The sequence below is a fragment of the Mesoplodon bidens genome, assembly GCF_964165515.1.
Source record: "Mesoplodon bidens genome assembly, contig: HAP1_SCAFFOLD_118, whole genome shotgun sequence".
NCBI lineage: Eukaryota > Metazoa > Chordata > Mammalia > Artiodactyla > Ziphiidae > Mesoplodon > Mesoplodon bidens.
Window position 1 is genome coordinate 1,357,171 of NW_027671260.1, and position 24,576 is coordinate 1,381,746.

At 47.1% G+C, this 24,576-nt stretch overlaps 1 protein-coding gene and 1 long non-coding RNA gene across 2 annotated transcripts; both read left to right on the plus strand.

Annotated features, from left to right (window-relative positions):
• Positions 1 to 5,098: 5,098 nt before the first annotated feature.
• LOC308611644 lies at positions 5,099 to 7,448 on the plus strand. Its single transcript, XR_014014994.1, has 3 exons — positions 5,099 to 5,316; positions 6,438 to 6,477; positions 7,180 to 7,448. It is a non-coding gene; the product is annotated as an uncharacterized lncRNA (long non-coding RNA).
• Positions 7,449 to 16,554: 9,106 nt separating this feature from the next.
• LOC308611656 (BCL-6 corepressor-like) lies at positions 16,555 to 24,291 on the plus strand (the record flags this gene model as incomplete). The annotated part of the gene is made up of 4 exons (XM_081260359.1): positions 16,555 to 17,093; positions 18,276 to 18,462; positions 24,117 to 24,242; positions 24,278 to 24,291. Exons 1-4 carry the CDS (start codon positions 16,614 to 16,616, stop codon positions 24,289 to 24,291), a joined length of 807 nt encoding a protein of 268 aa, XP_081116485.1. The 5' UTR covers positions 16,555 to 16,613.
• Positions 24,292 to 24,576: the final 285 nt, after the last annotated feature.

The following is a 24,576-nucleotide window of genomic DNA, read 5'->3' on the forward strand; positions in this document are numbered from 1 at the left end:
ATCTCAGGTGGCAACTCAGAGATTCCCAGAGGCTACCCGATAGCTAGGTCTGCATGGGGGTGGGGTGAGAACAGATCTTGAGGTTCGAAGGAAAAGGCACAGTAGGTAATACCTGGTACGTAGTACCATACCCAGTTTGGAGCTGGTGAAAGGCACTGCATGAGCTTTGGGATCAGACAGACCAGGGTCCAATCCCAGAGCTTTCTCTTATTGTAAATTATTTGGCCTCCATTTCCCCATCTGTGAAATGGGGATGACAAAATCGTTTTCTGAGAAGTGGGAGGCTGGTTTTAGTTGTGCTCTTCTGCCTCTGCCCTGGGTTGGCTGCCTGGCCAAGCCCTCTGTATTCGTTTCTCCCAAGCAGAGTGTCTTCCCAGGCATGTGCTATAGCTGTTTAATGTGGGGTGTGTGTGTGTGTGTGTGTGTGTGTGTGTGTGTGTGTGTGTGTGTTGGGTACGGGAAGGGGATGCAGAGGTGGTGCTAAGTAGAAGGAATCTGCAAAGACAGCACCTGCTTGGCTCTTCTACCTCCTGAAGTGCATTTGGATGATTTATGTCCCCGTTTCCCCTTCCTTGTTGACCTCGGAATGAGGTCCCTTCTCCCCTAGACTGTGCTGGCCAGTAGCACAAGGGCTCGTCACCACCAAGGGTACTGCTCTTGTGAACATTTGAGATGCCTTTTTTTTTAAATGACATACATCATGTGTGTTAATTTTAGAAAAATAAGTAGATGACATTGAGAAGAAAAAATAAAAAGAGAGGAGAGGAAATGCTACCTTGAGAAATCAGTGTTAATATTTTCATGTATGTTCTTCCAGTCTTATTTCTATATATTGCCTAGAAATCAATCAATCAATCATTTTATAGTGAATTTATTCTATGCACCTTTTTAAAATTTTTAAATACTTACTATTTTCCCGTGCTAATAAATCAGCGCTCTTATCATTCGTCTTAAAAGCTACATACTTTCTCCTGGATGTACCCAGTGTTATAAAGTGGTCTGCTGTTCTAAACAACACTTGGGTTGTTTCCTCATTTTATTTTTATTCCACAGTTACTGACAACTCTGTGAAGAGCATCCTTGAAACTACAGATTTACTTATTTCTCCAGTCATTGTCCTTAAGGTACATTCCTAAAGTGGGAATTGCTGGGTCAAAAGAAGGCACATCCATCCTTATGCACTTAATGCCTGTTGCCGAGACGCCCTCGGGCAAGACAGCTCCGTTTACCCGTCCACACCAGTCGGGGCAGTTGTGTCTTTGAGACTCAACCTGCACAAAAGCCCTAAGATGGACCCCAGCTCTCTGGCTCGGCCCCCTGCACCCTCACCGGTCACAGCGTGAAAACATCCCAATTCCTGCACCCTAAGTACCCAGACTCTACAAAGCTGGATTTCCCCTGCAGTGAAGTTTGCTGGCTTTTGAAGAGGAATTTAGGCGCTCTATTCCTCAGAACTCATGAGAGGGTGAACTGGGAATGACTGCAGGATTCCGTGCTCCCATCACACAAATGGTCTCGCCTCTCAGAATTCAGAGGTGTGATTGGGTTATACAGCAGGAAACACTCCTGGGCGTGAACACAGGTACTTGGGACCCCCAGCCAAGCCCCCGTGGCCTTGTCAATTTTATGCACAGTGCTCAGTGCTGAAAGAAGAGTTACAGAAGGAAGATGCCCAGAAGGAGAACTGGGAAGCCCAAGAGAAAGAGTTAAAACTCTGCAAAACCGTGCGTTGAACCTCCTGACCCCTAGGTGTCCACTGAAAGCCTAGATTATGGCCTTGAGGGTTTTGGACGGGTTCCATGGCCCATTAGCTAGCACAAGCTCTGGGGCTTTCTGGGTGTTTGTCTGTTAATGTAGTCTCCTAATGCTTTGATTTGCTAGCCTCAAAGAGATGGGTGAAAAGACCATGGAAAACACACTCTCCCCAGATTTTCTGGGCAGTTGGCTTAAGGTCCCTCATCAGGTTTCCCCTGGGGAAAGGGACGGGAGGTGGCCACCATATGCTGCTAGAAATTCACCGTGGTCCCTACCCCTGGACTTGTGATGCCCAGACTTTCATGATCCACTGTCACAAGTTTTATCACAGCCCTGAGCACTGTTATTAACACAACTCTTCTTGAAGTATTTTTGCTTAAATACATTCAATTTTACAACAATTCATAAAAACAAAATAAAAAGCAAATGTATCACTGGCCTTCTATGGAAGGTGAACATAAAAATCAATACAGTGAAAAGATGACCACTCAATGTAAATATTCACCCCCTGTACAGGCCCGAACCCTCGTGCACATCACCAGGCATACGTTTTCCATCCGTTGGGAAGGACGGTGCCTGGGACGGGGGCAGGAGACGTGTGTTCTTCTCTCTGTCAGGAGCACACTTCTCTGCCTCAAATGAGATAAAAATGTCATTGTTCTTTTCTTCCAAACTGTGCCCATTGTGTCTTCCAAACAGCCCTTATTTAGATTGAACTCAAAAATGTGCCCCAAGGAAAGAGACTCTAATGAGTGGATAGGTATCTTGTACTGTTTAATCCAGGATCCATGCTGATCTTCAAAAGAAACTCAAATTTTCCCTCACCCAGCCCTTTCATTGCATCCGTTGAAAGAAAGTCTACTTTGCCTCAAAGATGTGGAATTGTCCCCCAAGGGAAGGAATGAAGCGAATCCCAGACTAGGTTTCTGCCTTAATGAACCGGATGAAATGAGTTCTGAAGTTGACTTCCCTGTTGTTGGAACTCTTTCAGCAAATCCATGACATGGAAAAAGAAATGAGGAAGCTCAGGGTGGAGCTGAAAAGGAGCAGTACCGAGCAGAGCCTGATCTCTATGACGCTGTGGGAAAAGAGCAAGGTATGGCAGGGACAGGTCGGCCTGGGAACCACTCTGGGGCAAGCACACCACCTGCATCATCTCTGTTCATCCTCACAATGACCCCATGCGGTCTATACTGGTATTCACCCCACTTTACAGTCGGGAAAACTGAGGCTCACAGAGGTGAAGGAAGTTATCCAAGTTCACTTGCATAAAGTAGTTGTGGCAGAGCTTGAATCCAGGTCTGCCTGACTCCAAAGCTCCTGTGTATAACCACAACCCTAGACTGCCTTCAGATATTAATTGTGAAATTATCTAAGAAAGAATTGATCCATTAAATCAAGTTTGCCAATGATGTTGTTCCAACTTAAATTCTCATATTGATTTTTTTTTGTCTTTTTGTTGCATCATTGAGAATGTTTTTAAAAATCTCAACATGTTTGTCATTTGTGTGTTTCTTCTTTTAATATGAACGATTTTTGCTTTATATATTTTGAGGCTGTGTTACTAGGTGCATATAAATTTAGAATCCTAATACTTCCTGTAGAGCAAAACTTTAGATCATCATGAAATGTCCCTTTTCATCTCTAGTAGTGTTTCTCCCTTAACGTCTCCTTTGTCATTTAGCTTCATCACTGGCTTTCTGTTGGTTAGAGTTTTCATACCATATCTTTTTCATATGTTCTCTGTCAATTTTTGTCTTAAGGTTTAGACATATGCCTTCAAATAACGTATCATTTTTACAAAATCCAGTTTGACAATCTTTGACTTTTAGTCCATTTATATTATGTAATTACTCGTGTACTGGGGTTTAAATCTACCTTCTTGCTCAATACCAGTTGTACCATCTGTGCTATATTCCTTTTTCTCTCCTTTCTTGCCTCCTTCTGAGTGGATGGTTTTCTCTTATTCCACTTTCGCCCTCTATTAGCTTGGAAATATTTCACTTTTTTACTATTCTTTTAGTAATAGTAAGACAATAGCATTCATCCTTGACTCACCAAAATCACACATTAATTAAGTTTTTCACTCTTCTACTATTCTCTTAGTAGTCATCCTGAAGACTATAATATGTATTCTTTTTTTTTTTTTTTTTTTTTTTTTTTTTGCGGTACGTGGGCCTCTCACTGTTGTGGCCTCTCCCGTTGTGGAGCACAGGCTCCGGACGCACAGGCTCAGTGGCCATAGCCCACGGGCCCAGCCGTTCCGCGGCATGTGGGATCCTCCCGGACCGGAACACGAACCCATGTCCCCTGCATCGGCAGGCGGACTCTCAACTACTGCGCCACCAGGGAAGCCCTATCCTGTGGTTTTTAAGTATCCCTGCACACTCTGCCTGTCTCTAGAGTATTAAGTCCAGTTGCGCTGTTTTTACCTCTTTGTTTATTGAGATTATTATTTACTTGCATTAAAATGTACCAATTTCAAAGGTACAGTTTGATTAATTTTGGTAATTGTATACCAGGTGTAACCACCACCACGACCCAGATATAGAAAAGTTACTTACCCTTTAAAAGTTTTCCATCCCAATTTGCCCCAATTCAGTTTTGAGACACTTTATTGAGTTTTACTGCTTTCTCTAACATCGACTCTTCGGGTGATTTAGGAAAGTCACTTTACCTCTCTGGATGTGTTTCTGCTTTTATAACATGAAAAATGCCAGAACAGATGTGTTACCAAGGGCCCTTGCAATACTTTCAGAAAATGAGGGGGTAGGGTAAGGGCGGGGATCTCAGCTTTGCGTCCTCATTCTTCACACAGCACACGCATGTGGCAGATCCTAGTGGGAAAAGCCTGTGGTCGCACCAGAGAGAATTAGGTTTCCATCTCCTCTCTTGCTAGTGTGTATGTAACCTTTTGTAAGCATCAGCTTTCTCATCTCCAATATCAGGCTTATTAACAAAGTCTATTTGTTTACTGTTGTGAGGATGAATTGAGATGCACCGGCAGCCTTAAATGTTAGTTGGTATTTGTATTATGGCATAATAGAAAGGCACTGCATTCAACCATCTCAGTTACTACACGTTTATGCAGGCTGATTCTCACAGCCAAAACAGACGCACAAAGTACACCCACCGATTTACATACCTGGGGAAGCCCGAAGCCTCCCTTGCCTGCCTTCCTTACGGGGCTCAGAGAAAAGCTGCGCATGCGTGCGCGTGCTTCCAAAGCGCCTCGCTAGGGGGCGGAATGGGAAACAGGAAGTTCTAACGCCTGTCGTACAAGCGCGACGTAAAGCGGGTCTGCTTTATGGCACCCTGCTTCCGCCGTAAAGCGCCGTTGGCAATCCCGCGTGAGTGGGTTGACGAGACGACTGCCAGGTGAAAAACGCGGTTCTTGGAGGTTGGCTGACTTGACGTCTTCCCCATGGGCAAACGCGGGAGCCGGAGCCGGAGCCGGAGCCGGAGCCGGAGCCGGAGCCGGAGCCAGCTGCTCAACTCCCTAACTAAAAAGCAGAAGCATCATCTAAGGGATTTCGGCGAGGAGCATCCCTTCTATGACAGGTATGGAGAGGCAAGGCTGGGACCGGCGCTGCCGGCGTCCTTTCCCGGTGGGAGCCCGCGTGTCCCCGCGTTTGGTCCGCCGGTGCCCCGGGGGTAGTGACAGGGCAGCTCCCGCCGCGTGCCACGCTGCCCCGGCGCCGGCCTAGCTCGCCCGGGGATCCTGGCGGCTTCCCGCCTGAGATGGGGTTCTTCGCCGGTCTTCCTACCCTTTGTTGAGCCTGTAGTTTTATGCTAGACGGCACGCCTCCTGTGTGGCGACTGGGCAGAGGTTTTATAAGCTTGTGTTCGTTTTCTATGTTTTTAAAGAATTGCTTGGGGGCTTCCCTGGTGGCGCAGTGGTTAAGAATCCGCCTGCCAAGGGAGGGGACAGGGGTTCGAGCCCTGGTCCGGGAAGATCCCACATGCCGCGGTGCAAGTAAGCCCGTGCGCCACAACTATTGAGCCTGCACTCTAGAGCCCGCGAGCCACAACTACTGAGCCAGGGTGGTGCAACTACTGATGCCCACGAGCCTAGAGCCCCTGCTCCGCAACAAGAGAAGCCACCTCTCGCCGCAACTAGAGAAAGCCCGGGCGCAGCAACGAAGACCCATAGCAGGCCAAAATAAATAAATTAAAGAAGTTAAAAAAAATAAAAAAAGAATTGCTTGGGACCCTCGACATCACCTATCTATTCAATGACCATGAGGAAACTAATGTTTGGGTAGTTGTGGGTTCCTCTCTAAGTGTCCAGACTCTCAGTTATGATCTTAGTGCTCATCCCACCCCTTTGGGCTGCTTTATCAACAGTTAGAGGGATAGTCTACTTAAGAAATTTGCTAGAAAAGGTGAACCCCGAGGGCTTTTATTTGCCAAAATTTCCCATCTTTTGGATGAGAGCCTGTTACTGTGTGACTGTAGTATTTGTCATGTGGTCTTGTTAGACTTTTTCATTCGTCTCTTATTATCTATTTGGCATATCCTTCCAAAACCTGTCCAAATGCATATGGAGTTTTTACTTGACAATAGATATAATGTATTTATAACGGTATAGTCTGCCATGTTCATTTAAAGTTGTATCATTAGACTTTTCCTAATTGCTACCTACTAGTAGTTAAAGTTTAACATTGCCTGTTTCTTCTCAGGGTTTCCAGAAAGGAAACAAAACCACAGACTTGTCAACTGGTAATGCTTTATACCTTCTTTATGATAGTAGATTCTGGACTGTTACTTTTAAGATTATATATGGTACTAAAGTTTGGCTACATTTCCACTCTCTTTGATTTTAGATGTAAGCTATATTTTAGTAATATTGCTTAGTTTTAAGTGCAGATGTCTGTTAAAATGCCATTGTGATAACTAATGTAGTATAGAGTATGGAACTGTCCTGAGAGATTAGCCTGTTAGAACCTGTTAAGGAGGCTTACCAGAGGGCTCTTGGTGAATCCTAAGAGGGAATGTCATGTTTGCTTAACATAAAATAGAGTGCAAAATCATCAAAGGTCTTATTTCATTACCACAGACTCAGAAATAAAGTACTTTTTTGTTGTAAGTTTTCCTGTTGCTCCTTTAAAGGTGCCAAATGTCTGACACATAGGTTAGATCGCCTTATAACCTAAAGCTCCATGTGTTTAGTTTGCTGTCTTCCCATGTGGAACATGAGCAGTTCAAAGAAGAGGAAGCGCTTCTAGAATCATAGCTAGATTAGCTGTTTGAAACAAATTTGGTGCTCGGTCTGGTTGAATAGATAGGATTGCATATTTGCAGAAAAGCTAGTTTTTATTTAGAAAAGTCTGAACTTGGTTCCACTGTGGGCCTGATGATAGTCGTGGGGTAGCAACAAGACCAGTATAATTTTTGTTTTTAAAATCCCCATTTTCCTTTTAGTCAGAGAGTTTATAGATACTTCAAGTTCTGAAAGTGAAGCATAGAGTGAACCAGAACAAGTTTCTGGTTACAACAGACTACTTGCCACATTAAAGGATGTCTCCAAGGAAGATGAGGAGGAGGAAGAGGAGGAAGACAGTGTTCTAGATGAGACAGAAATGAATCTTGAAGATGGCGATAGTGACGTCATTGTGGAGGAAGAGCTGGCAGTGGAGTCCACTGACATGCAGAAGAGTGAGTGTCTCTGATGTGGGTTTATCATCTTTGCAGGGACCACAGACAGATTGCCCCAGGGGCAGGGTGCCTTGTACCACAGAGCTGGGTGAAAGCACATGGATTCAAAGCAGAGATTCTTAGCATTGTTGGGCTCTGTGATATCTTCAAGAATCTGATGAAAACACAGGACCCTGTGGCCATAAAAATGCAGAAATGACATTTTTGCTTACGATTTCCAGGATTTCATCAATCCTACTTCAAATTCCCCTGATTGGGAGGAAAGGGAACATAATTCTGTTTTTGTAATGGTCTCAATTTATGAAAGAGATGATTGTTCCTGCCTTAGAGGAACCAAGTTTAATGGAAGCTAGACATAAAATATACAAAACTTTTCAAGCATCAAATCTGAATGGAACCGATAAATATAAGGTGTTAAAGAGATGCAAAGTGGTCACATGCTGCCAGGGTAAACGAGGGGAGGCTTCAGAGAAGAGCTGGGACTGAAAGCTGAAAGGGACTCTGTCTCACTCAGACATCTAGGTGACTATTTTTTTAAAAATTATCATTAATTTATTTATTTCTGGCTGCATTGTGTCTTTGTTGCAGTGCGCCGGCTTCTCACTGTGGTGGCTTCTCTTGTTGTGGAGCATGGGCTCTAGGCACGTGGGCTTCGCTAGTTGTGGCACACGGGCTCAGTAGTTGTGGCTCACGGGCTCTAGAGCACAGGCTCTGTAGTTGTGGCGCACGGGCTTAGTTGCTCGGCGACATGTGGGATCTCCCCAGACTAGGGCTTGAAACCACGTCCCCTGCATTAGCAGGCGAATTCTTAACCACTGTGCCACCAGGGAAGTCCCCATAGGTGACTTTTTAATTTAACTTTAAAATCAACTTTATTGAAGTATGAATTACATTCAACAAGGTGTACCCATTTTAAGCGTGTAATTTGATAAGTTTTGACAAATGTGTATATCTATATTGTCATCGCCAAAGTCAAGATACAGAACACTTCCAATACCTGCAACAAGTTCCTTCTTATCCTTTTACAGTCAGTTTCCCAGGCCTGGCATCAGGCAACCACTGACATGCTTTCTTTCACTATGTATTAGTGTTTCCTTTTCTAGAAATTCATATGAATGGAAGCATACAATAAGTACCCTTTTGCACGTGGCTTCTTTGGCTCCTCATGTTGTGACTCATCCGTGTAGCTCATATTAGTAATTCATTTCTTTTTATTACTGGAATAATAGTCCATTGTCTGAATATATCTGGGTAACTTTTTATATTCTATTATCTTAATGCCTACTTGCCTTACTGTATTTTTTTCTATACTTTAAGGTGTCACACACCATTCTTAGTATTTTCATTCATCACTTGTACTCGGATAAAAAAATCGTTGCCTCAGACTTAGGGATTGTTTTAATTTTGTTGGTTTTCCAGTTTTCTTTCATGTTTTAGGTTTTTAAAAATGAAAAGTTTGGCTTTTTAAATTATAAAAGTAATATATATTTACTGTAAAAATTTAAGAGGGTAATACAGTTAACGTATATCTCCTCCACCGTGGGATGAACACCTTTAACATTTTATAGAACCTTCCAGACTACTTTTTTATGGATATATGAGTGAATATATATTTGTGTGTATGTGCATAATGGCCTCATACATTTCTGTAAGTTACTTTTTTCTTTAATAATATAACGTGTGTAACTGTGGGTTACTGCCGCTAGAACCCTGGTGTCCAAACTCCCAGGCCAAATCTCCTTCTACTACATTACACTACCATGGGGAAGCTTAAAAAAGAAAGGGAAAGTATGAAGGGTGATTTTTCCATAAATTAAATCAACTTGAAAAGGTGCATTTGGAGAGTCAGAGAGTACTGATATTGTTAGAAAGAAGAAAGGTTTAAAAGCTGGTTAAATCTCATTCAAAAAAAATCCATATGTACCACATTGTAAAAAAGAGAAGGAAGACGGCATTCATGATTACTGGGCTGGCAGGGTAGGGGACAGTTGCATGCTGGGGGTGGCTCTCGTACTGGCTCTTCCACTCTTCACACTTGTGCTCGGCCAGGGCCAGGGACCGCTGAGGGAGATCAGAGGAGAGGGTGGTGCCTTGGGGGTTCCAGGGAGTTGTGCAGCTGGCTCCCTTGCCACCCAGACTGCCCCAGGGTTCCCAGCCCCAAGGATTATGGAGCATCCCCACACCTGTTTGCTCTGCAGTTGCTGTTCTGCACGCATTTTCTCCTCCAGCACTTTCTGCAGTGTCTCCTTGGCCTTCTGCTCATAGCTGTTTTCCTGGTCTTCCATCCGTAATAGCAACTTATTCATTCCCCAAGAAGTGTATTTCTGTAAATTTGAGGCAATTCAACAAATACACATTGACCTACTGTGTGCTAAAGCCTGAGCAGGGATACAGAAATGAAAAGAAATTGGTCCTTGCCCACAGGGCAGAGATGTCCGTAATCTGGTGGACCTTCTTCCAGGCTGGAGGCAGGCAGGGAGAGTCCCTCAGGTGATGTGAGAGGTGAGTGGGGATAAAAAACTGCCCTGGGCATGCTGGGCCTTCTCCCCTAGGCCTTCCACAGGCATTTGAACTCCGACATTTCCAAAGGGAAATCATCTTTCTAAACCTGCTCCTATCTCAGTGGCCAGCATCACCCCCCACCCAGTCTCCCAAACCCTAAACCAGGGAATCATCCTTGATTTCTCTCTCACCTTCTTCAAGGACTCAGTTCCTCATCAAGCTCTGTCAAGTCAGCGTCTTTAACGGCTCCTTCGTTACCTGTATCCTCTATCCCTACCGCCACCTCCTTAGTTCAGACCCTAGTGACACTATTACATGGTTTATATAGAGACTATGTGTTATCTTCATGCCTTGCCTCCCTCTAAACCCTTTTCAGTCCTGCAGCTAGAGGGTTCTTTCTAAAACTTAAATCTGATCCCATCACAACCTGCTTAGATCTCTCAGTGGTTCTCAGTGTTCTAAGAATCAGGTCCAAACTCCTTGGCATGGTTCCTACTTACAAGCCCAGACTTTCATCTCATGCTGCCTCCACGCAAGCTGAACTGCTTGTAGGTCCCCTAAGCACTGTGCTTTTCAGCCTCTGCCTTTGCCCATAAAGCTTCTTCTGCTTGGAGTATCGTGACCCACGCTTCTCACCTGGTTAACTTCTACCCATGTTCAAGATTCAGCCCTAGAATCATAAATTCTGATAAACTTGGCCAACCATACCTACCCCCCGACTCTTTATGGATTAGGCAGTTTTACTGGTGTTACATAGTATCTATATTTCTGATCTATTGACTCATCTGTCTCCTTTAAGGGATTGTAAACTCCTTTGAGGCAGGGAGCATTTTTATTTTTGTATTTTTTGTATTTTATTTATTTATTTATTTATTTATTTATTTTTATTAGTTTCTGCTTTATAACAAAGTGAATCAGTTACACATATACATCTGTTCCCACATCCCTTCCTCATGCATCTCCCTCCCTCCCACCCTCCCCATCCCACCCCTCCAGGCGGTCACAAAGCACCGAGCTGATCTCCCTGTGCTCTGCGGCTGCTTCCCACTATCTATCTACCTTACATTTGCTAGTGTATATATGTCCATGCCTCTCTTTCGCTTTGTCACAGCTTACCCTTCCCCCTCCCCATATCCTCAAGTCCATTCTCAAGTAGGTTTGTGTCTTTATTCCCGTTTTACCCCTAGGTTCTTCATGACATTTTTTAAAAATTCCATATATATGTGTTAGCATACGGTATTTGTCTTTCTCTTTCTGACTTACTTCACACTGTATGACAGACTCTAGGTCTATCCACCTCATTACAAATAGCTCAGTTTCGTTTCTTTTTATGGCTGAGTAATATTCTGTTGTATATATGTGCCACATCTTCTTTATCCATTCATCCGATGATGGACACTTAGGTTATTTCCATCTCCGGGCTATTGTGAATAGAGCTGCAATGAACATTTTGGTACATGTCTCTTTTTGAATTATGGTTTTCTCAGGGTATATGCCTAGTAGTGGGATTGCTGGGTCATATGGTAGTTCTATTTTTAGTTTTTTAAGGAACCTCCATACTGTTCTCCATAGTGGCTGTACCAATTCACATTCCCACCAGCAGTGCAAGAGTGTTCCCTTTTCTCCACACCCTCTCCAGCATTTATTGTTTCTAGATTTCTTGATGATGGCCACTCTGACTGGTGTGAGATGATATCTCATTGTAGTTTTGATTTGCATTTCTCTAATGATTAATGATGTTGAGCATTCTTTCATGTGTTTGTTGGCAGTCTGTATATCTTCTTTGGAGAAATGCCTATTTAAGTCTTCTGCCCATTTTTGGATTGGGTTGTTTGTTTTTTTGCTATTGAGCTGCATGAGCTGTTTATAAATTTTGGAGATTAATCCTTTGTCAGTTGCTTCATTTGCAAATATTTTCTCCCATTCTGAGGGTTGTCTTTTGGTCTTGTTTATGGTTTCCTTTGCTGTGCAAAAGCTTTGAAGTTTCATTCGGTCCCATTTGTTTATCTTTGTTTTTATTTCCATTTCTCTAGGAGGTGGGTCCAAAAGGATCTTGCTGTGATTTATGTCATAGAGTGTTCTGCCTATGTTTTCCTCTAAGAGTTTGATAGTTTCTGGCCTTATATTTAGGTCTTTAATCCATTTTGAGCTTATTTTTGTGTATTGTATTAGGGAATGATCTAGTCTCATACTTCTACATGTCCCTGTCCAGTTTTCCCAGCACCACTTATTGAAGAGGCTTTCCTTTCTCCACTGTACATTCCTGCCTCCTTTATCAAAGATAAGTTGAGCATATGTGCGTGGGTTTATCTCTGGGCTTTCTATCCTGTTCCATTGATCTATCTTTCTGTTTTTGTGCCAGTACCACACTGTCTTGATTACTGTAGCTTTGTAGTATAGTCTGAAGAGGGAGCATTTTTAAAAAAATAAAATTATTTTTGTAGGCTTGGGGATTTGAACAATATTCAGTAAAGTCAAGTTTTAAAAATTAATACATTTGTATTTTTAGAATTTCTCCTGGCTTCAAGGTCAAAAAGAAAAAGACACAAGAGCAGCTTTGCAAATTCACTGGGGGTCTTGCCTTTCCAGTGCTTTTCATTTTTACACCCTGTGATTTTTGGGAAAGCAGGAGCCTCTTACTGTCGCTTCTGGGTTACCCAACTGGGTAAGAGATAGTCTAGATAATGCAGATTTAGAGTTCAATATCAAATCATTTCCATTTAGCTTTGGAGTCATCTGAAAATTTGGATTTAAATGTTGAGTGGGTCTTATGTTCTTGGAATTGTCATTAGAAACCAGATACAGGAGTTACTGGTTGAGATCATACATGGTTATGTCCAGGTTATTGGACTTAACCATGCTGGTCACTGACCAGCTTTATCCCCCTTTGAAAATGAGTAGACTGGCATTCTGGATTATATGTCAGTCTCTTACGAGCTTGGTTGGCATTACTGAAAAAATAAAAGTTGTGGATCCGCAAACCCATAGACTCTATAGGCTATGTTCCCCTGCAGAATTCTAACTACATGGCCACCTTATCTTCCTAACATCAAGTGGGAGCAGTCTGGCCGGTCCATCTCGTTCTCTTGATCTTGAGTCCTCTGCAAAAGACATCCCCCTTTTCTGCACCAGCACATACGTCACAGCCCTGAAGAAAGTGTAGACATCTGAGATACGTTAACAGTGGGGGAGGGCTGATATCCCGTGAACAGACACATAGATGCCTGTTAGACCTGGAAATTGAAAACCAGAGAGGCGGGGCCACACTGGTTTTGGCCCAGGCCACCAGCCACTGGTGTTCCCAGCAAAATGTTCCCAATGTGGGAGTTTGAGGAAGCAGGGAAAGGCAGGTGGTGTGAGTTTATTAGGACTTGAGGCCCTCAGCCTTGCACTGAGGCCAGCTGAACCCCCAGAGCGTGCTTCCTGCCCTCCTATGGGCTGCTACTCCTAAAGGTACTTGGTTTCAACAGTTATTTGTGCATCAGGTTAAAGACTGAAGGGAGAGGGAACTGCAAGCCTAAATTCTTCATATCATACGCCACCTCCCTTTCTCTTCTTATTATATAAGCAATTCATGTGAAAAACAAATAAGGCAAGCCAAACAAAACAAAATTACCTGAAATCTTGCTATCCAAAAGTTGCCATTAGTATTTTGGTGTATACTTGTTCCAGATTTTTCTTTATTTTTAACCCTTCATTAAGGCCATTGTAGTCTTGACAGATGATGCTGGCACAAGCACTTGAGATGAGACTCCTCTTTTTAAAATACTGTATTTGCATTTGGCTTAATTTGTCTCAGGCCCTGCCTTGCCTGGTCCCCAGCGTGGTGTTTTCTGCTGCAGTCTCTGTAAATTGGAGTTGGGGTGATGGGGCGGTCAGGCAGGGCTGTGTGTATCTGTGTCTGTATGAGGGAGGGCGGGCACACTTTCCAGTGTTTCTGGGCAACAATCAGGCACTCACTGTAGTTTCCTATCCCTCAGGCCTGGGCTGTGGAGACAGGGGAAGTACCAGGAAGGGGTGGACGACCCCGACCCAGCTAAATGGAAGGCCCAGCTCCGCTGTGCGCTCAACAAGAGCAGGGAATTCAACCTGATGTACGACGGCACCAAGGAGGTGCCCATGAACCCAGTGAAGATATATCAAGTGTGTGACATCCCCCAGCCCCAGGGCTCTATCATTAACCCAGGTGAGGCCCCAGCTGCTGGGGAGAAGGTGGACAGTGTGCCAGGTTCCGGGCTGGACCCTTAAAGCGATAGTCGACTTGAAAGTCGCCTCGCTTACAAAGTTGAAGACTGGTAAATAAAGCAAGAAATGCTGTCCCTAGAAAGAACCCAGAGAACAAAAGATATAAACTCAGCACAGTCTTCCTGCCCACCCAGTGGAACAGTAAAGCATTAGAAAGAAGAGGGGGTATTGAGTTCTATAAAAAATAACTTCTCTTGGGACTCAACACTGAGAACAGAGGCCAGGTAGTTTAGAAGAAGGAGGGCTTAAAACTTAGAAGGTCTGAGTTATAAACCTCGGTCTTTCTATTTCACTACTTGTGGGACATTGAATCAAGTCATTCAACATTTTGAGCCTCAGCTTCTTCCACTATAAAATCTGGGTTCTGATCTTTCCTGCGTATTTCAAAGGCTGTTCTAAGAATCAATTGCCATGACATTATGAAGGCTATTAAGTTCTCTTTATAAATGATGGGTAAGTGATCATTTAATTTGTATGGTATTTTTCCTAGGAGAATACCACCTGATCCCTATATTTACTCAATGTTGAGCCAGTTCCGACTAAGAGCCAGATAATTTAGACTTGACCTCCAGTGAATCTAGTGAGGCTCTGCCATGAGGGAAGGGTCTGTCTTCACAGTAAGCTTATAAAGGAGAGAAGCTGTGCTCCTTGTGTCCTTAGAACGGATGCGAATGTGTAGAAAGGGGTTTAGAGTAGGAATTAAAAGGTTTCTAGGAGAAGGGAGTAGGGTCTGCAGCTCCTGGATAGGGGAGGGGATGAGAGCTTGCACTGGGGCTCCGTAGGAGGAGCTGGGAGTGGGCTGCAGGGATGACAGTGCAACGTGAGCGCCTCACTTTTGACCTTTGTGTGTGTGTGTGTGTGTTTCTCGGGTAGGATCCACTGGATCTGCTCCTTGGGATGAGAAAGATAATGGTGTGGATGAAGAAGATGAGGAAGGTGAGCTGGACCAGTCACAGCACCACGTTCCCATCCAGGACCCCTTCCCCTTCCTGAACATCAATGGTGAGTGGGGTGGGGGGTGGGACCGAGGCATGGAGAGGATGTAAGGGGCTTTGATTTTGCAACCGTTGACACCATATCCACCATTGCACTGGGAGCAGCGACCAGGCCCTGGGGCCAGGCTGCCAGTCTGTTAGCAAGTAGGAGTCATAGGCAAAGGCACTCCGTAGGCATAGTTATCCCAGTGGGGTGGCTTCTAGGCAGAGAGAGCATCTTCTGAATCTTACGTGATAATTCAGAGAAATTAAAAAATTAAACTCGTTCTCCATCCCGCATACAAATACACAAGCTGTTACAAATTTTGCTGATTTCCTTCAGGCCAAGTGCAGGGAGCATTTTCGTGAATTGTAGGCAAACTCTTCTGCTATTTCCCTCGGTACAAATTTTCTGTCACTGCCTTAACAGCCTCTGCTAAGGCCGTATCATGGGAAACTTGTGGCTCTACAGCTCTTAATACTAGGCTCTGATACAATTTCTCTACTAGAGACTTTTATCTTTTTTAAATTTATTTATTTATTTATTTATTTATTGTGGTACGCGGGCCTCTCACTGTTGTGGCCTCTCCCATTGCGGAGCACAGGCTCCGGACGCGCAGGCTCGGCGGCCGTGGCTCACGGGCCCAGCCGCTCCGCGGCATGTGGGATCTTCCCGGACCGGGGCACGAACCCGTGTCCCCTGCATCGGCAGGCGGACTCTCAACCACTGCGCCACCAGGGAAGCCCTATCTTTTTTTAAAATTGACTTTTTGAATTCAGCTTCCCAGGAAAGATGCGTTTAGAGGTTGGAGGGTCCCTGTGAGACAGAGCAGGTACTGCACCTCCCATTGCACGTTCTGAGGACGCTCAACCACAAGGTGAACTGCTCTTCCACAGCATCTTCCCTTGAACTTTTCACTGACATGCTCCTAGTCATATGACTTGCATTCAGTTGAGTAGCTTTTCACTACTTTTCTAAGTTCCATCTGGCTGCTAGGGTCAAAGGAGATACTTTTGCCACCTAGAAAATTTAGTATATGAAGAGGATTCCTGTAGGATTTTGCAGTCCCCTTCCCTAGGTGATGCCCCTTCTTTTGAGAATCAGGAAATGACTCTTATCTGTCTACTTGCCCTCCTTCACTTACCCTGTCATTTATAACCTTGCAACCAAGTGATGAGTAAAGACAACGATCATAGAGCTCTCTCAGGTTAATACTGCCACAGCTACATTCCCACTTGGTGCAATTTTAAGATTTGGACGTTTGGAAATGTGAGATCCTTTCCCAAATCTTTGGCTCACTCATTCTGTTATTCTCACCCCTTAAAAGGATGCAACCCATTTCCAGGATCATGATTTCCCTTTTTTTTTTTTTTTCCCATGTTTTTTTAAAGCTAATATTGTGTGTCCTTATGTTATGGGCCACCTTGGATCCTTTATGGAAACATGTGAACATATATTAAAAAATAAAAAAGTAAAATATGGCCCTACAGCCACACCGGGATTTCATTGCCCTGAGAGAGGAGTTGGGGTGCATCAGTGACTTCCACGAAGCCTATACTTTCAAACAGGCTCCGGGCCAGCCAGTTTCCGGCTTAAGCAAGGAGAATGTTCCAGCGGTAACCAACAAGGAGAACCTGGTGACGCCGGTCTCGACTGCATTCCTGGAGCCGACCCTGGGGAGCGACGGCTCTGCGGTCACGTTCGGGAAAACCCAAGAGGATCCCAAACGATTTTGCGTGGGCAGTGCCCCACCGAGTGTGGACGTCACCCCCACCTACACCAAAGACGGAGCTGACGAGGCAGGATCAACCGATGGCAAAGTTCTGAAACCGAAGCCATCTAAGCTGGCAAAGAGAATCGCAAACTCCGCTGGTTACGTGGGTGACCGGTTCAAGTGTGTCGCTACCGGACTGTACGCAGACTCCCGTCAGCTCAGTCGGGAGGAGCGGGCATTGCAGGTGAGCCCCCACCACCCGAATTTCAGGAGCCTGACCAGTTGTCAGGTTTTTTTAATGTGTGAAGAGGAGGGGGCCGGGGGTATGATAGGGCAGGACACTGGGCTGATTTGGTTAATGAAGCTTAGGATAATTTAAATGTTTGAAATGTGTCCAGTAAGGGGACGTAAGTGGATACTTTAAGTTATTCTGTTGATTTTAAGCGAACTCCACTCGAATGCTGATAACGGAAGTTTTAATTATTGCGAAGGATGTCTAAAGGACTGCATGACATTTACCTATCAATCGCTTTGATTTCTCTGCCGTTACTGTACGTTAACAAATATACCTAAAAGCGCTGCTTAGAATGCCTTACGTGATACTTGGTGGAGGTGTGTAGCGGCCGCATGTCTGTGAGATTCGTGCAATTTTTTTTCCACCCAAAAAACAAACAAACAAACAAAACAAAAACACAAACCTTGCTTAATGGGATAGAGTATGTATTTAACTTGCTAGTGAATGATAGATGTTGTATAGGAATTTCCTTAAGATATTTTACTTTTAATTAAAAGACAAATAAAGCCAAATTGTTTTGCAATGTTAAGAAAAAAATTGGTTTATGCTTATAAAAATGGCTGAAGTTATCTAAATGATCCATTGAGTGCCCATTTTAATTACATAGATGGAAGGATTACAAGAGGACAGTATTTTATGTCTACCCGCTGCTTACTGTGAGGTCAATTCTTCAAATTTTTATTACTAGAATCTTCCATAAACCTTTTGAGTTAAATTTCATTTCCAAATATACAAAGGGAAGTTTGTGGGCCATGGTCGTCTTTATTCACTGTGCATTTGTTTTCTTTTCTGTTGTGTTTTTGTTTCGCTTTCTTTGCGTTGTGTTTTTGTTTTGTTTTATTTACCTTCGAAAGAGAATGTCTGTCTGTATGCCACAGTGTATGTATGGCTATATATACACACCACATATATCTCTACATACGTATGGCTTTACGAATAAAGAGTGTGTGACTAGTTACACATAGACACTCTTACGTTTTATCGTTCAATTTTAAAGTATCTCAGTTGTATCATAAATTGTGGTTGGTTTTGGGCAAACTTTTCTTTGAAGATACTTTCCTTTAAGGTAAGGGCAGTGAAATAGCTTTGGTGGTAAGGTGTGTCTTTTTTCCATCTCCGTTCTCTTTGTAGCGTGCAGTGATGCGCTTCTCAGAGTTGGAGATGAAAGAGCGAGAAGGTGGCCACCCCACGACCAAAGACTCCGAGGTGCGCAAATTCAGCCCCGCTGACTGGGAAAGGCTGAAAGGAAGTCAGGACAAAAAGCCAAAGTCGGTCACCCCGGAGGAGGCCATTGCCGACCAGAACGACAGTGAGAGATGTAAGTGAACCCAGGCGGCTCGCGTGTGGTACCACGTCGGTGGGAACGGGGCGGTTCCGCTCCCAGTGCCGAGGGAGGTGAGAGGAAGCAGTACGCTTCCGACGGCCCAGCGTCTGGGTGCTGGCTGTTCGGAGAATGGGCTGCTCTGGCCACCCTTCCCAGCTGTGGATTGCAAGGCTGGCTGTCCTTTTGAGCGTTGCGGCATCCAGGAGTGAAGCCCCTATGAAATGCTGTTCCCTGGCACGCGTCTCCTTTTTCCGGAGCAATGCTAGTCCTGTAGTTAGTAATAGTCTGATACAGTAGAGCAGAGGAATGGCAGTGCAGGACCTCCGGCGTAGCAGGTATGTGTTCTGTTGTGTAGCAGGTACGGACACGGGTTTTTGGTAGCAGTGGGATGACACTTGCAGCCAGAGCCAGACCCTCCAGAGTGACAGTCTCCTGTGGGAGGGAGTGGAGAGTACTCGGACTCTCCCTCCAGAGGCAGAGGTTTCGTTCACGTGCGATGAGGGCTGATGAAGGCCCCAGAGAGATGAGCATCATTGTGTTCTGTGGAGGCTCGTTTGCAGTCATGAGGAGCTGACACCACGCTCCCAGGCCGTGGAATCAACGAGGCCGTTCTTCCCACCAGACGGCTGTGTTCTGTTCTGGAGGCCGAACTGGAGAGAAAGCTCGTGTTGGCCTCGAGTCACACTCTGCGGTCCCCTCGGCTGCTCCCCCACTGGGGTTGACTTCGGGCTTTGCCCTCGAGACTTCCTGGGCTAATGAGATGCGTTGGCAGCAAGTGGAGGTCTTTCTCCCGCTTTCTTCAGTGTGCGTGCTTGTGGCCTGTGGCCTGCAGCCTGCTCCGGACCCCAGAAACCTCACCGGTGATGGTGAGTGAGGGCACCTAGGTGAACGTCGAGGACAGGGTGGGCGTGCAATCCTCCTGAGACGGGACAGTCGGGGGTGGTGGGCACGTTTGGGAGGCCCAGGCCCTTGGACCCAGTCGTAGGGTCGGCGTTGGCCCGCACGCTTAGGTCGTGGGTGCCTGATGCAGTTCGGGAAAATTGTGGTCAGCAGCAGAGTGTGCTTCTCTCTGCTGCTTGGAGCACTGCCCTCCCCCAGCTCATCTTTGGGGTCAGACAAAGGCCTGTGGCCAGGGTTCTGGGTAAGCCACACCGGGACCGGTGTGTCCCACGTGGCTCCCGTAGAAGGGGATTTCTGGGGCTAGTCAGTGGCGGCCTTACCCGAGGGATGGGGCTCTCGATGTGCCTGGAGTAGACGATTCCGAGCTCCTCCCCCTCGGGATTGGAATGACAAACGGAGGGTCCAGGCCACCCTGGAGTGAAGCAGCAAGAAGGCCTCCCTCCTTGCCTGTGCTCACAGCTGACACGCAGCCCTTACCCTCCTGAGTGGCCTCATAACTCAGCTCCTAGGGAAGTTTCTCAGAGAGATGTGGTAAAAGTGGGCAAGGCCAAGTTCACGGGGATGCACTTTTCTGAGGAGGGAATCTGCCTGTTGCGGGTGGATGGTGAGGGAGGCTGGAGGAAGGGAGCGGGCAGTTAACCGGCCTCGAGTCTTCTCGCCCTTTTCTCCAGCAACGTGGCCAAACCCAGGGTGGCCGCTGCCCTTCATGTCTCAGTGGCCTCACCCACCCTTCTTCCCAGAGACGTTAGTGTGCGTCCTTCCCAGTCTTTCCTGCTGACCGTGGAGACGAGAACTCGGTGTGGCTGATGGGGAGCAGGGCCTGAGCCCCAGATGATTCCGAAAGCCCCCTCCCCCCACCGCCTGCCTCCAATCTCAGACCGACCGACGGGTCTCTTCCTGGAGCACCCGGGACGTGGCCCAGTGAGCCATGAATGGCCACCATGGGAGGGCAGGAGAAGGGTTGGGGAAGGTGAGGGGCTCCGTTTGAAAGGTTGGGGCAATGGAGGTGGGTTCCCCACCCACCCTCTGTCTTGTAGACACGTGGGGTTTGTAAATAGCTGGTCAGGAAAGGTCACCTGAAGGGGCCACTGTTCTTACTGCAGCCTCCACGTCCAAGGCCCAGCAGGTGTTCATTCCATTCAGCTGGATATGAACGGGCCTTCTTGTTCTTGGGCCATCACGTCTTGAGCTGATATGGGCTCAGGTCCTTCTCATGGGTGTCGGTGTGGCCGAGAGCCGAGCTGTGAGCACATGGGAGCTGGGGCGGGGATTTGGGGCGGGCATGGGTCCCAGAGAGGGTCCAGGACGCCTTCAAGATGCCTTCCCCCTTCTGAGGCAGCCCCTACCCATGGAGGGCCCAGGAGCTTCTAAGGTGGTGGGTGCTGTTTGCACGGCCCTGGTTGTCCTGGCGCGGGTGCATCTTGTTGCTAGGGGTTGTTTAAAAAAAGGAATTAACTTGAAAACACAGTGGCCGAGATACTCATTTATTCTTTATGATCACATGGGTGGCTGAGTGAAATTTTTATTTTGGAAGTTCACCAAATGAGTTTGGAGGTTCCTCAGACTTGGAAGTTCATCACTAGGAACCCTCAGTGGCATTTGAAGATGGGGCGGGGCAAGGAGGCATTGGTCCCTTCCTTCTCAAACTTGGAGTAACCATCTCCCTTGCGAACCACTTGGCTGGGACAGGCCTAGGTCCTGCTCAGTGGCAGTGCCTGGCCAGGAGCTGGAGGAAGGCTCAGTCAAGGGGCTTCATGAAACTTCTTTGCTCAGGGAACTTCTCTTCCAGCTGAGCACCTGCACGTTTGTAAACTACTTTGGAACAGAGATCCCCTGCACTCCTTGTGTAGCGGGTGTAACTTTGAACAAGGTTAGCCCTGACTGGAGGTGCTATTACAGTTAAGCTACAGAGAAGGGGATTTTAATCCTGGGGAGCCTTGCAGCGACTCAGAACCCTCTCACCTTGTTTAGGCCTCACTGGGCATGGCTCAACAGTGGTGAGGGTGCTTTGTTGCCACAGTGACTTGTAAATGTTGCTGTGGTGATGCTTCTGTGAGGTGATGCTATGGTACAACCATAATGAATTTGGGATATATGTGCTGTGAGTCATAAGACCATGCTGCAGGGACCACGTTCACATCTTGCTTAGACTGGGTGACCAAGGGCACATGGCTTCCCACTTTTAGAAGGGCCAAAAGTAGCAATGATGGCAAAGCCTGATGGTTAGGATCCCCGTGCATCTATTTATCTCCCCATCTCTTTTGCCCTCAAGGGTCATCCTCGTGTGGGTCGTGGTTAGAACAGTCTTTGAGAAGCTCCAAGTGACACGGAGCCTCTACCCCATAGCTGGTGGCCATGGGCATCTTGGGCAGTCGGGGTGGGTGTCCTTCAGGGTTATTACTGGCCTGGGTAAGGTCACACTAGCGTAAGGTCTTGGGGGGCCTTAGCTGAGGGGAATTGAGATCTTTGCCCTAAAAGGCTCTGGGGTTGGGGGAAGGGTGGATGGACCTAGTTTGGAAAAAGAAACTTTCAACTTGGACATGGGGGTTCTTAAGGTAGCCCTTCCATCCCTCCATGGATCCCCTCCCACGGAGCTTTTAGGGAAGGCTGATTGGACCAGAGAAGTCCAATGGTGTAACCAGCAGGGCTCACCTCTTAAAATTTCCTACATTTCAGGCCTGAGATTCAGGCTGGTCTGAAAGTCTTGGCATCTTTTGGTTAAAGGGATTTTTCCAGCCTTTCTCTGTGCTGAGCCCGGCCCGTGATTATGAAGCCCACCCTGGAGGGAGGCTAGCAGTAACATTCCCACTTTTTTTTTTTTTTTGCGGTATGCGGGCCTCTCACTGTTGTGGCCTCTCCCGTTGCGGAGCACAGGCTCCGGACGCGCAGGCCCAGCGGCCATGGCTCACGGGCCCAGCCGCTCCGCAGCATGTGGGATCTTCCCAGACCGGGGCACGAACTCGTGTCCCCTGCATCGGCAGGCGGACTCTCAACCACTGCGCCACCAAGGAAACCCAACATTCCCACTTTACAAGTGAAGGGGGCCGAGTTGTAAAGCGGCGCCATTCCTGCCCGAGTGTTTAAGAGGGTCACAGAGCAGCCGGAGTGAGAGCTGCAGCACGCCGTCTTCACCGGGCCTGCGGTAGCCTGGGCTGCATCACCCGTAAGCACAGGCCAGGAGTTTGGGGTTTCTCCTGCTGCCATGGCAGGAGACCCTCGCGGTTGGGGTGATTCCACCATTCCGGCAAGACTAGATGGGGATCTCTCCCACCTTGGGATACCCTTGAAGAAAAGCTAAGTGTGTTCCACCCTTGAGAACACAGGTCAGGCTAGCCCAGGCCAGGGTGAGGTTCATCCCTACAACTGGCTGCCATTAAATGCTGGGAATGCTCCCAAGAGAGGCTGATCAGGGAACCAGCCTGCTGAGCAGAAGTGGGAGTGATACTTGAAGTGGTCTAGGGAGAGGAGGAGGAATGCGAGCAGCATGTGAGGGGTGTGTCCATGATTTCATCTAGAAAAACGGGCTGTGGGAGCTTAGCTCAGGTGTTAACGAAATACCAAACTCATACACCCACCCCCACCCCCGGCCGGTGATGGACACAGGGTCATCTTCGGGGAACTCTTTAACAGCACAGTGATCATTATGGAATTATTTGTGTTAGAAACAATGTGACTAGCAAAGCAGTTGAACTGTTTCTTTGGCTAGAGCAAAAGTGAGGAGTGATGTTAGGCTGGGGTGATTGGAGGAAAAGCCCTAAGTGGATGCTAGATTGAGCAGAGGGGCAGGAGCAACACAGGCGGAGCTGAGGTGTGAGTACTTCAGCCCTGCCCGCCGCACCCCCCCACCCCACCCCCACGAAGGGGGTTGGAGTCTTGTCTTTGAAATGTCCTTAGATGCTTGTTGCCTGGGAAGGAAGGCGTGGAGACGTGCCAGGTGGGTGACTGGTGTCACTGTGGGCCTTCTTCCTAGACAGGAAATAGGAGCAGCCCCTCGATGGCAGTGAAATGCTTTCCCCCCACGGGTGTGGAAAGAGGACAGACGGACTTGTAGCAATCTGGTTGAGTTCTTTGAAATTGCCCTTGACCCTTGTGTGTGCACCAGGAAGCCTTTCCTTTCCCTTTGCCAGGCTCCTCTTGCCTTGGTCTCCCCAGCTTCCCAGCCTCCCACCATTCTTTCCCTACCCTTTTTCTTCACCCTCGCCCCTGCTGACCCAAGTGAACATTGGTGCTATGTCTGTGTAGATGGCAGTTGGGGGCTATTTGGTCTCTTGATGACATCAGCCTTTTTTGTTGACTAGCAGCTGTTTCCATAGTCATTTGTAGCTATGCCCTGATTGGTTGGATCTTACTGTGAGGTCACTCACCCCCCGTTGTAGCTCTGCCCTGATTGGTTGGATCTTACTGTGAGGTCACTCACCCCCCCTTTAAAAGTAAGCCACCTTGGAGAGTTAAGCAGTTAGGGAGTGATCTCACATGCCTATAGACGGATGGTGTAGATGCCTCACCTTGACCCTTGAAGGATGGATTGTGAGTGGGCTACGCGCCTCATTTTCTGCTTTCTTTGCTGGTTGTGTTCAGCTGTCCTTCCTTTGGGACGTCTTTCTGAGGGTTTTGTGCTTCCGGCGTGTGAGGCCCCTGGTCTCCAAAGGGGGGTGGTCTGTTGGTAGCAGATTGCCTTGGGCGTGGGGGTCCTGCCTGCTCCTGGTGACCTTTGTTCCCTCCTTTCCGGGTTGTCTCCCCTCCCCTAGGGGAGTGTTATGATGGAAGCAAACCTGACCGCTTTGAAGCCCCAGAAGACAGTGATCTTCCTGAGGACATGGACACGGAGCCCCCCAGAGAGTCCCCCGCCGACCAGGCGGCCCCGGACGCGTCACGCAGCCCCACCCTCCGGCTGAACAGAAAGCGCAAGGTGTCTGGCAATAGGAACCACACTGAGACCACTGTGCTCCCGGAGGACTCTCTGCTGAAAGCCAAGCGGAGACGGGTCTCCAAAGGTGAGCTCGGTTTGGCTTCGGGCCCGCAGGGCACCCTACGGAAGTCCTGGAGCGGAGCAGTGGAAAGTTCCAGTCCCACCCTGGATCCCTGGGGGGAGCCACTCACACCTCCCCACCCCCCACCCCCATCCCACCCCCCACCCCCCCAAAGCCAGGTGGCGGGGCTGGAGCCCAAAGGTGGCCAAAGGCAAATAGACCCCCTCCCGAGACTTGG